Source organism: Lithobates pipiens, unplaced genomic scaffold (genome assembly GCF_037356315.1).
Source record: "Lithobates pipiens isolate NorthernLeopardFrog02 unplaced genomic scaffold, aLitPip1_a1.2 Scaffold_22, whole genome shotgun sequence".
In the NCBI taxonomy this organism is placed as follows: Eukaryota; Metazoa; Chordata; class Amphibia; order Anura; family Ranidae; genus Lithobates; species Lithobates pipiens.
The window spans coordinates 344,621,099-344,633,231 of record NW_027507784.1 but is presented as its reverse complement, the minus strand read 5'-3'; the positions used below and the strand labels follow the sequence as shown (position 1 = coordinate 344,633,231).

Genomic DNA, 12,133 nt, shown 5'->3' with positions numbered 1-12,133 from the left:
AGGGCAATAACTTCTCCGCAGGATGTGGAAACCTTGCAAAAGATCTGAACAAATGAATGGGGGGAGGGGCAACTACATGACAAATGAGGTTCAATGTAGAAAAATGGAAAATAATGCATTTGGGTGGGAAAACTCTGAATGCAATCTATAGACTGGGGGGAGAACCTCTGGGGGGGATCTAGGATGGAGAAGGACCTGGGGGTCCTAGTAGATGATGGGCTCAGCAATGCCAAGCTGCTGCCAATAAAGCAAACAGAATATTGGCATTAAAAAGGGGATCAGCTCCAGAGATGAAACGATAATTCTTCCCTCTACAAGACTCTGGTCCGGCCGCACCTGGAGTATACTGTCCAGTTCTGGGCACCAGTCCTCAGGAAGGATGTACTGGAAATGGAGCGACTACAAAAAGGGCAACAAAGCTGATAAAGGGTCTGGAGGATATTAGTTATGAGGAAAGGTTGTGAGCTCTGAACTTATTCACTCTGGAGAAGAGACGCCTGAGAGGGGATGTGATTTCAATATATAAATACTGGGAGAAAACTTTTTCTGCGGAAGGGAGTTTAACAAGACTCGTGGCCACTCATTAAAATTAGAAGAAAAGAGGTTTAACCTTAAACTACTTAGAAGGTTCTTTACTGTAAGAGCGGCAAGGATGTGGAATTCCCTTACACAGGCGGTGGTCTCAGCGGGGGGGGGGGGGGGGGGCATTGATAGTTTCAAGAAACTATTAGATAATCACCTGAAGGACCACAACATACAGGGATATAAAATGTAATACTGACATATAATCACACACATAGGTTGGACTTGATGGACTTGTGTCTTTTTTCAACCTCACCTACTATGTAACACAGGGAGGGAGGATTTCAACTTTAGAGGCATTTCTTCCCCGGTTCCAGGGGGGTGGATTGCGTTGCGTCACATACAGCTGTCGTATTGCTCCGAGTCTCCCACTTACGTTCTTCATCATGTCAGCCGCACGTGTCTGCTGCACTGGGGATGAGTTAAAGTGTCACCTCGTCTAACATGGGACTTTGTTTTATGTCCGCCATAACCATAAATGAAGGTCTTAAAAATGAACAGTTCTCATTTAAAGTAAATGCAAGGCAGATGCAAAGAAAAAACAGTTCGCCTGACATTTAGTAACAGTTTACCTCCATGCCCGGCAATGGCTCATAAAGACACGGAGAGGGGGGAGGGGATTCAATTTGTTACAAAATGTAACAACTGACGGCCAAAAGGAAGCCAATGTCATTGGTGGACTTCCCTTTGCCCGGCTGTGATGCTGCTCCTCTGGCTTCAGTGTATTCTTTGCAGGTGATGAGCATTTTCAGAAACAGGTCAGCAACCGAACTTACATTTTAGGACAGATTTCCTTTCTTAAATTTTGCTGCCAGAACCATTTTTGCTTATTTTTACCGTGTGTATGCAACAGTTTTGGACAAGATCCGACGGACAAAATCAGACGGATTTGGTTGTCGAAATGTCCGACCGTGTGTGCAAGGGCTTAAAATGTGTTAATAAAAAAATCATGGCAACTGTGAAGCTTGGTGGAAGTTCCTTGCAAGTTTGGGTCTGCATTTCTGCGAATGGAGTTGGAGATTTGGTCAGGATAAATGATGTCCTCATTGCTGAGAATTACAGGTTACAGAGATTTCTCCATCATGCCGTACCATCAGGGAGCTGTGTGATTGGCCCCAAATTTATTCTGCTGCAGCAGGACAACCCCCCTCCCCCTTCCCAAACATACAGCCAAAGTCATTAAGAACCATCTTCAGTGTAATGAAGAATAAGGAGTCCTGGAAGTGATGGCTTGGCCCCCGCAAAGCCCTGATCATGGAGTCTGTCTTGGGTGAAGGATTGGAGACAGCCGACATCCACAGAATATCTGTGCTTAGTCCTCCAAGATGTACATAGAACAACCTACCGAGTTCCTACAAAAACTGTGTGCAAGTCTACCTAGAAGAAGGCAAAGGGGGGGGGGGGGGGTCACCCCAAATATTGATTGGATTTCTCTTCATTTACTTTCCATTTTGTTAATTGATAAAAAATAAAATACTAACACGTCTGTTTGAAAGCACTCTTCATTTATATCACTTTTTCACACCTGCCTAAAACTTTTGCACTGTAAAATATATATGATATATTATATATATATATATATATATATATATATATATATATATATATATATATATATATATATATATATTTTTTTTTTTTTTTTATTGTGCAAAAGGGGTATGAATACTTTTTGAAGGCAATATATAGAAATATTTTTTTATTATATATATATATATATATATATATATATATATATATATATAAAAAATAAAAAAATATTTATATATATATTGCCTTCAAAAAGTATTCACACCCCTTTTGCACAATAAAAAATAAATAAAAATTTATATATATATATATATATATATATATATATATATATACATACATATATATACATACACACACACATATATATCTCCCCTTCAAAAAGTATTCACACCCCTTGAAATTTTCAACATTTTGTCATATTAAAACCAAAAACAAATGTATTTTATTGGGATTTTATGTGATAGACCAACACAAAGTGTCACATAATTGTGAAGTGGAAGGAAAATGATAAATGATACAAATAAATAAATATGTATCATAGCGCCTCATATGAACTTCCTATTTAAGCCGTTCATTTGAACTTCCTTGTGCTCTCTCCAGCCAATATCTTGCTCTCATCTCTCCTGCTGCCCCCTGTATCGTCACTAACTCTCCTTCCCGACCTTTCGCTTGTACTGTGACTACGCTTCTGCTTGATACCAACTTGCAACCACTTGTTACTGACCTTTAGCTTATTTATTGACTACACTTCTGCTTGATCCCTACCTGCTATATCTGCTACTGTCCCCCAGGGCTTGTTCAACTCCTGGGTGGGCAATCCTGAGGACTGCAACCTGGTACTAACATGCAGCAAAACCCATCCCCACCATCAGGAGCTCTGGTGAATACCGGTTAATGCTTGGACCCTGCACCCCGGGTGAGCCTGTGTCACCCGCCAGGGTGACCTGCTTGTTTTCATATCCAGCTGGTCAGTGGGAGCCTCTCTACTGCTATAGTTACTGCCTGGTCTACGAGCCTGACTCCTGACCCCTGACCCTAACCAGCATAATAATTTAATAATGTGACCATTTGTGTGCAGGGCCAGGACAAGGGGTGGGGAGGAGGAGTGGCTGCCCTGGGCACTGTGGCATCATGTGAGGTGGGGGCGGCACCATGAGGGGCTTGGGGGGGAGGCAATTTGAGTTAGGAGAGGGAATTTGGAGGGTGGGTGGCAGGGGTAAGAATTGTTCTAGGAGGGGAAATTTGGGGAAGTGTGGTAGGAGTGGTGATTTGGATAGATTTGTGTGGGGCGGGGGGGGTGCCCATAGGAATGCATGGACAGTGCTTCAGTAGTGCCTGAAAAGTGCTTCTGAAGAGGTGCATCATGGGCGGTTTTAACCCATTTTTTCGGCCACTAGAGAGGGTTAAAAGTGCCCCCTCTAGCGGATAAAAAGCACCAATAAAACAAAGGTAAAGCACTTGCTAAAACGAGTGACGCTTTACCGCTAATGTGGCACAGCTACAGTGCGAAAGTGCGGGCTAAAGACCCCTCTGACACTGGGGCCACCTGTGCTTTAGCGCTAAAGCGTTTTTGGTTGTAACATGACAAAATGTGGAAAAATTTCAAGGGGTATGAATACTTTTTCAAAGCACTGTAGATGGGCAGACAACATCATGGGCTGCCTTTGGTCACAATGAAAGTGTTTGCAGTGTATTTGTCTCATTACATGAATAACATGTACAAAACTATAAAAAAAAAAAAAAAAAATCACATTTCCACGAAGGACAGTCCGAAGGTTGACAATCACCTCCATTCACATCTCATCCCGACCAGGAAAAAATAAATAAATAGGAAAGCTCGCTATTGGTGGCCGGATCTGCGGGTGAATGATTGACCACAAATTGGAAGAAGAAGAAAAGGAAGATGTGAAGGAGGAACGGCGCTCTTCCTTGGAGGACTGCGCAGGGAGAAAGGAGCGACCATGGGGGCAGGTAAAGGATGGAGAGAATCGCATTCACCTCTGCAGAGCTGTACTCGTATTGTCTGCTGCAGTCATGTGTTTATACATAGTAACAATAATAACAACTAATTATCAGCGAAAGGATAACTTTGAAAATATTTTGGGAAATATATAATTGTATCAAAAAAAAAGCAAATGTTTCTTAGTTGTAACTTTTATTGTAAAGCCCCATACACACTATCAGTTTTTCTGCTGAGTTTTTCCTTCAGATTTACCAAAACCATATAATATGAGGTCAAACCTTAGGAGTTTCAATGTGTATGCAATCAGGCAGGCCCTTCTACTACATGGTTTTGGTAAACCTGCAGGAAAAACTCAGCGGAAAAACTGATAGTGTGTATGGGGCTTAAGGTTTCATGTAGACTAGAAAGCCAAAAACTGCTTTAAAGAAATGCTATAAAAATCTTTATTTCCTGACAGACTCCATGGCAGCCTACATGTGGGTTTAGTCCCGCCCCCACTACCCTATAGGACGATACTCCCATAAATCTTTGCTCCCTGCCAGAGGCCGCGTTCTTTTTTGTCCTCCTCCGAAGGACCTATTTTGTGGTCTTCCTACCTGAAGATTTCCAATTATCTCCTGCGATGTGGACCGGCCGAGCTCCCTGGAGTCGCATAATTCCAATAAGCTCCAACTACTAGTAGGGTATGGAATGGGCGTATGGAAGAGGCGCTGAAGAGGTGTATTCCTAGTCGCTGACAGGCAAAACCGCGCTCTGGTCGTTTATCCTAGCTGCTAGCAGCAGGTGACCTTCACCCTACAAGTCCGGCATGCATGTTTGTTTACCTTTGGCCAGTTGTCGTTCGTGGACAGGGGCGGTCTGACAACTCATGGGGGCCCCCGGGCAATAGGAGATTAGGGGGGCCCCCGGGCAATAGATTAGGGGGGCCCCCGGGCAATAGGAGATTAGGGAGCCCCCCAGGCAATCAGAGATTATGAGGCCACACAGTATACACACACAGTATACAATCACACAGTATATACATACATGTACACACAGTATACACACACAGTATACACATACATGTACACACAGTATACACATACATGTACACACAGTATACACACACAGTATACAATCACACAGTATACACATACATGTACACACAGTATACACAGACATGTTTCTATTGGCTGAGAAGGTGGGGCAGCTATAATGTCCAGATTTTTAGACCAAAAGGATGTCGGTAAGGGACATTTCAGAGACGGATGTAAAAAAAAAACCACAGATTTTAACATACTGTCCCTGGTTTTACTGAGGCTGGCAACCCTGATGAGGCCCCCTAGTGACCCAGGGACCTTGGGCAGTGCCCGAGTAGCCAAATGGTCAGTCCGCCCCTGCGTGGGAGGGGCGAGTTTGTTCCTGTTGTGTCCATGGCAGGTGTTTTTGTGCTGGTCCCACGTCTTTCCCCTTGTTTGCCTGTGTTTCCCCACACACTGTTTTTTAAGTGTGTCTGGCTGGCATGGTGGCTGGTTCCTCTGCGTTCCAGCCACCGATCCACCTCCTCGTTCGTTCTCATGATCGCTCTGCGCTGGCGCAAGTGCGGCGTGAGAACGAGGCTTGGTTCGCGCATGCGCGTAGCGGTATTCGCGCACGCGCGCCATGGCTGTCGCATTGATGACATCATTAAGGGCGGCAGTTTTAAAAGGAAAAAAACAGCTTGCAAGCCTTGGAATGCTTGTTGGTTTGCGGCAGTGTTCCTGTGACTTGGTTTTTCGCTTCTAAGGTATGGGATCTCTAGGGGACAGGTATTCTTCCTGTCTTTCTGCCGTTTTATATTCTCCTAACAAGGCTGTTTTCCTTGCAGCCTGATGGACCCTTCCAGAGCCCTGGATCCGTCACAGCGCCTGCTAGTGGCCAGCCCTCTCGCAGCAGGTATATGGTGGGGGGGAGGTCTCCCTTGTAGTGCCTGCAGGGGGGGGGGGGGGGAATTGTTGGATCATCAGTATCTGATGGCTTCCATTAACACAGATGATTCCTTTCTCTTTGCCAGCCCTTCTAGGTCTATCCAGCAAAGGAGTTCATGCAGAGGAAGTGATTATTCAAAGTCACATCACCGGCGTTCCTCTTCCAGATCCAGACACCATGGTTCTCCCTCGAGATCCAGTCACGGTAGCCGGGAATCATCTCGACCTATCTATGGCTCACTCCAGTCATGCAACTGAAGGTCTCTGCTGGGGATGTAGGACTTATGTCCCCGTTAACAAGTCCCTCTGTGAAAGCAACTGGCGAAAGGAGTGATTCTGACCAGCAACTAAAATCTCTGGTTGAGAAGATGGTTAAGGACAGTTTAAGGAAGCTGGAGGTTCCCCACGTCTCCCATTGAGTCTCCTCGATCCCCAGCAAGGGATTTTCAGGCTCAGGATGCCTGGGAGTCCTCTTTACCGAGCCATCCATCCGCTGCCCTCTCAGAGAGTGAATCTGAAGAAGAAGAGTCTGGCACCGGTTTTGATTTCGCTTTACTCCCTCCTTTGGTCAAAGCCATCAAGGAAACTTTAAATTGGGAAGAGCCAGTGATGGCTCCTGCAAAACAGAGGAAATGTTTCAAGCAATTAAAGCGGTTGTATACCCGCTAATGTGTTGTTGTTTTTTTGCCACCTGCAAAGGAAAAGGCATAATGAGCTAGTATGCACCGAATACTAGCTCATTATGAAATACTTACCTTAGAACGAGGCCCCGACATCTGGCCCAATCCACGCCGAGGGAGCTGACATGTTCCCTCTGCGTTTCTTCCAGGTATCGCGGCTCCGGCGCTGTGAGTGGCGCTGTGAGTGGCCGGAGCCGCGATATAGTTACTCCCGCACATGCGCGTGGCAGATGTCATCCCGGCAGCATCCGGTGTCTGCCGGGCTTTCAGCCGAGAATCCCCTTGTGCACATGCGCCGCTGCAGTCAGCGGCGCATAGCGAGGGGAGATATTTTTTTTACCTACAGGTAAGCCTCATTATAGGCTTTCCTGTAGGTAAAAGTCAAAAAATTGACTATACAACCGCTTTAAAGAAGGAACGTATCAGCTTTCCTTTTCTTTCTGAATTGGGTGAAGTTATTACGGACGAATGGGGGAAGGTGGAGAAGAATTCCCTCCTCTCTAAAATTCAGAGGCTTTACCCCTTCAAAGAGGAGGAGGTCAAGCAGTTGGAGTCAGCTCCTCTGGTGGATGCAGCCGTAATGAGGCTGGTCAGGCACGCGAACCTTCCTTTAGAAGACACAGTTTCATTCAAGGATGCCCTGGATAGAAGGATAGATTCTGACTTAAAATTGGGTCTATCTTACAGCAGGCATGGCTTGTAAACCTGCCGTGGCTCTAGCCACATTGTCTAGAGCGATGGAGATTTGGTCTGACAATGTGGATGAGACATTCAGAAATGTCTCGGAAGACTTGGCCAAGAGCTCACCCATCCAAGAGTTGAGGTTGGCCTCGGCCTTCTTGGGGGAGGCCTCGATTGATATAATCCACCTGGTGGCCCAAGTTATGTTGTCTTCTGTCACTGCCAAGCGTGCCCTATGGCTTCGTCCCTGGTTGGCTGATCCTGAATCAAAACAGGTTTGGTGCCGGATCCCTTTTGATGGATCGTCTCTTTTTGGCAATAAGTTAGACTGTGCCATAACTCGGACTACTGGGGGCAAGTCGGGTTTCTTCCTCAAAACAGGCACCTACAAGGCCAAAGAAGATACTTTCCAAGGAGACAGAATCAAGATCGTGCCAGAGAAGCGCGTAGTTATAGGCCTGGACATGAATTTTCCAGGTCATGGAAGTCCAGGCAGTCATCTTTCAAGAAGTCAGCAAAGAGCAGTTCGACGGGGGAAAAGGAACCGACCAAGTCCTTTTGAGATCGGGCCCATCCAGACAGGCCAGGTGGGGGCTCGTCTTCTTCACTTTTGGCATGTTTGGGCAGCCTCGTTCCAGGACTTCTGGACCGTCAGAACGGTCTCTTCAGGCCACACCTGGACCTTCAGCAGCGCTCCCAAACTCAAGTGTGTTCCCACGACTCCTCCAGCTTCAGAGGAAAAAAGGCAAATCCTATCAGCCTACGTAAGATCTTTATTGGATCAAGGCGCTGCTATTCCCATTCCAGCCGATCAATGTGGTATGGGAATGTATTCTCCTCTTTTCATGGTCCAAAAGAAGAATGGGGCTTGGAGACCCATAATAGATTTGATGCATCTGAATCGCTTCATCAAAAAAGAAAGGTTCAAGATATAGACTCTGTCCACGATCCAACAGTCAGTTCAGCTGGGAGATTGGCTTGTCTCCATAGACCTCAAGGACGCTTTACTTCCACGCCCCCGTGGCAACAGACTTCCAACAATTCTTACAATTTACATGCCTTCCCTTCGGTCTGTCGACTTCATCACGTGTCTTCTCAAAGGTCCTTTTGGCGATTGTTGCCCTGTTAAGGGCCAGAGGGATACGTATCCATCATTACCTAGACTATCTGCTCCTTCTGGCTCAGGACAGAGATCGTCTCTTGGAACACAGAGATCAAGCTATCTCAACTCTCAGGGAATTTGGCTGGCTCCTGAACCTGGAGAAGGGTCAGATAGATCCTTCTCAGTCTCCTGTGTTCCTCGGAGCTCTCTTCAACACGGTAAGAGGTACCATCTCTTTACCCGAGGAGAAGATTGTAATAGTTTGGGACAGGATTCGTCTGGCTCTCTCGTCCCCTTATCTCAATGCGCGTCATTGTCTAAGGATCATAGGCACCATGGTGTCCACAATACCAATGGTGAAGTGGGCACAATGGAGGATGTGCCCCTTTCAGAAAGGGTTTCTTCACCAGTGGTCAGGAGACAAAGCCCAAATTATTCGCATCACTCAGGTTATGAGGAGTTCCCTTTTCTGGTGGCTTCAACTGGAGAATCCTCGAAGGTGTCATTCTATTCTGCCAACTACGTGGATAACAGTAAAATTGGATGCCAGCAGCAAAGGTTGGGGGGCTCATTGTCTAACAGAAGTGGCTTAGGGCACTTGGGATTTCCCCTCTCGGGAATAGTGTCAAACATTCTAGAGTTGCATGTGGCCTTCCAAGCGCTGTTGGCATTTCATAATTTGATAACCGGGGCTTCTGTAGTTCTCAGATTGGACAATACGACAGCCGTTGCCTATATAAGGAAACAGGGGGGCACCAGAAGTCGGTCCCTACTACAAGAGGTGGAACCGATCATGTCTTGGGCACATAAGAATCTGGCCAACCTAATGGCAACTTATGTTCCTGGAACTCTCAATGTACAAGCGGACTTCCTGTCGCGAGTCCACTTAGACAACAACGAGTGGTCTCTTCACGAGGATGTGTTCAAATGGATCCTAACCTTGGGGTTCTCTCCAGAAGTAGATCTCTTTGCTTCCCAGTTCAACAGGAAGCTGAAGTACTACTCGAGGTTCCGGGACCCTCAAACCTACGGGATGGACGCATTGATAGAGCGTTGGTGGTTCCACAGAGCATATGCCTTCCCATCGTCTTTCAATTCCTGAGGAGACTCAGATGGGAGGTAGTGGAAATAATAGCTATGATTCCTCATTGGCCCAACAGGCCCTGGTTTCCTCTCCTTTCTCTTCTCAGTTTCCAAGAGCCTGTTCCTCTTCCAACCAGACGGGATCTCCTCTCCCAAGGCAAAATTCTCCACCCGTGCCCAGCTCACCTACAGTTGAGGGCTTGGTTCTTGAGAGGGGAAGGTTGGAAGCATTAGGATGTCCCAAGGCAGTTATTCCCACTCTCCTGAATGCAAGAAGACGGAGTACTAACAGAGCGTATGAACGAATTTGGGCTAAATTCTCGTCTCATATGTCTTCCAGAACCAATTCATGTGGTACACCTACAGTTCAAGACAGTTTTAGTTTCCTGCAATCAGGTCTGGATTTACCCTTATCTGTTAGATCCCTTCGCGTACAGGTGTCAGCTATCTCAGCCTTTACTGGGGTGTCGTGGGCCAGACACGCTCTTATTCAACAATTCTTCAAAAGAGCAGTTAGATTAAGACCTCAAAGGAAACCCAGGTTTCCCAAATGGGATCTGCCTCTAGTTTTGGATTTTTTCTCACATCTCGATAAACCACTATCCGTCAGAGAGCTTACTATTAAAACTACCTTTTTGATGGCCATCACCTCGGCGAAGAGAGTGTCTAAAATTCAGGTTCTAGGAGCCAAAGAACCTTTCCTTACCTTTTTCCCGGACAGGGTGGTCCTGGTCCTGATGTTAGGGTCAAACCCTAAGGTCACTTCAATTTTTCATGAGAAACAAGAAATCTCTCTCCCCACCTTTAGATCCATCGGAATCTCAGATGTTCACCCTCTTGATGTTGGTGGGTCCATGAAGTAATATTTGGATGTAATAGCTCCTTTCCATCAGTCGGATTTTCTTTTTGTTCTGTTTTATGGGAAAAACAAGGACGGTAACAGCGCACTCAAGTCTTTCAAGAAGTCTTTCAACCTCATGGGCAGCGTCTCACCATGTGGCTCCTGAAGTGATCTGCAGAGCGGCATCTTGGTCATCGATTCATACCTTTATGACTCATTATTGTGTTGAGCCAGCGGCTTTATCCTCAGTTGACTTTGATGTTAAAGTACTGTCGGTTGATGGTATTAAATAAATCTTTGTTCTGCATTTTTTCCCACCCGGGTGTGTACTGCGAGTTACCACACGTTGCTGCCATGGAGTGTCAGGAAAACTGAAAATTCCTATCAAAATACTTAGTGTAATTTTCCTTTCCTGATGGACTCCATGGCAGCAAGAGTTCCCTCCCAAATGGCTGGAGTAGGCTAGTTCCCGAACGCGGCCTCTGGCAGGGAGCAAAGATTTATGGGAGTATCGTCCTATAGGGTAGTGGAGGCGGGACTAAACCCACACGTAGGTTGCCATGGAGTCCATCAGGAAAGGAAAATTATGGTAAGTGTTTTGATAGGAATTTTCCGTTTTTTTCATTTTTTTAAATTGCATTTGAAAGACCAGAGGTCCTCCCCATCACATCAGAGGTTCCCCCATCACATCAGGGGTCCCTCTATCATATCAGAGGTCCCCCCATCACATCAGAGGTCCTCACATAACATCAGAGGTTCCCCAATCACATCAGGGGTCCCTCTATCACATCAGAGGTTCCCCCCTCACATCAGGCTTCCTCCCATCACATCAGGGGTCCCTCTATCATATCAGAGGTCCCCCCATTACATCAGAGGTCCTCACATCACATCAGAGGTCCCTCTATCATATCAGAGGTCCTCACATCATATCAGAGGTCCCCCCATCACATCAGAGGTCCCCCATCACATCAGAGGTCCCCCCATCACATCAGAGGTCCTCCCATCACATCAGAGGTCCCCCCATCACATCAGAGGTCCCCCATCACATTAGAGGTCCCTACATCACATCAGTGGTCCCCCCATCACATCAGAGGTTCCCCCATCACATCAGAGTTCCCCCCATCACATCAGAGGTTCCCCCATCACATCAGAGGTTCCCCCATCACATCAGTGGTCCCCCCATCACATCAGGGGTCCCTCTATCATATCAGAGGTCCCCCCATTACATCAGAGGTCCTCACATCACATCAGAGGTCCTCCCCATCACATCAGAGGTCCCTCTATCATATCAGAGGTCCTCACATCACATCAGAGGTCCCCCATCACATCAGAGGTCCCTACATCACATCAGTGGTCCCCCCATCACATCAGAGGTTCCCCCATCACATCAGAGTTCCCCCCATCACATCAGAGGTTCCCCCATCACATCAGAGGTTCCCCCATCACATCAGGCTTCCTCCCATCACATCAGGGGTCCCTCTATCATATCAGAGGTCCCCCCATTACATCAGAGGTCCTCACATCACATCAGAGGTCCTCCCCATCACATCAGAGGTCCCTCTATCATATCAGAGGTCCTCACATCACATCAGAGGTCCCCCCATCACATCAGAGGTCCCCCATCACATCAGAGGTCCTCACATCACATCAGAGGTCCTCCCATCACATCAGAGGTCCCCCCATCACATCAGAGGTCCACCATCACATCAGAGGTCCCTACAT

At 46.6% G+C, this 12,133-nt stretch overlaps 1 protein-coding gene across 1 annotated transcript in view; it reads left to right on the top strand.

The window, feature by feature from the left end:
* The first annotated feature begins 4,011 nt into the window (after positions 1-4,011).
* LOC143925108 (solute carrier family 15 member 2-like) overlaps positions 4,012-12,133 on the top strand; it is an 89,630-nt gene continuing 81,508 nt past the window's right edge. The window contains exon 1 of the mRNA XM_077449723.1: positions 4,012-4,086. Coding sequence (XP_077305849.1) covers positions 4,077-4,086 — 10 coding nt within the window. The 5' untranslated portion in view covers positions 4,012-4,076. The remainder of the gene's footprint in view (positions 4,087-12,133) is intronic.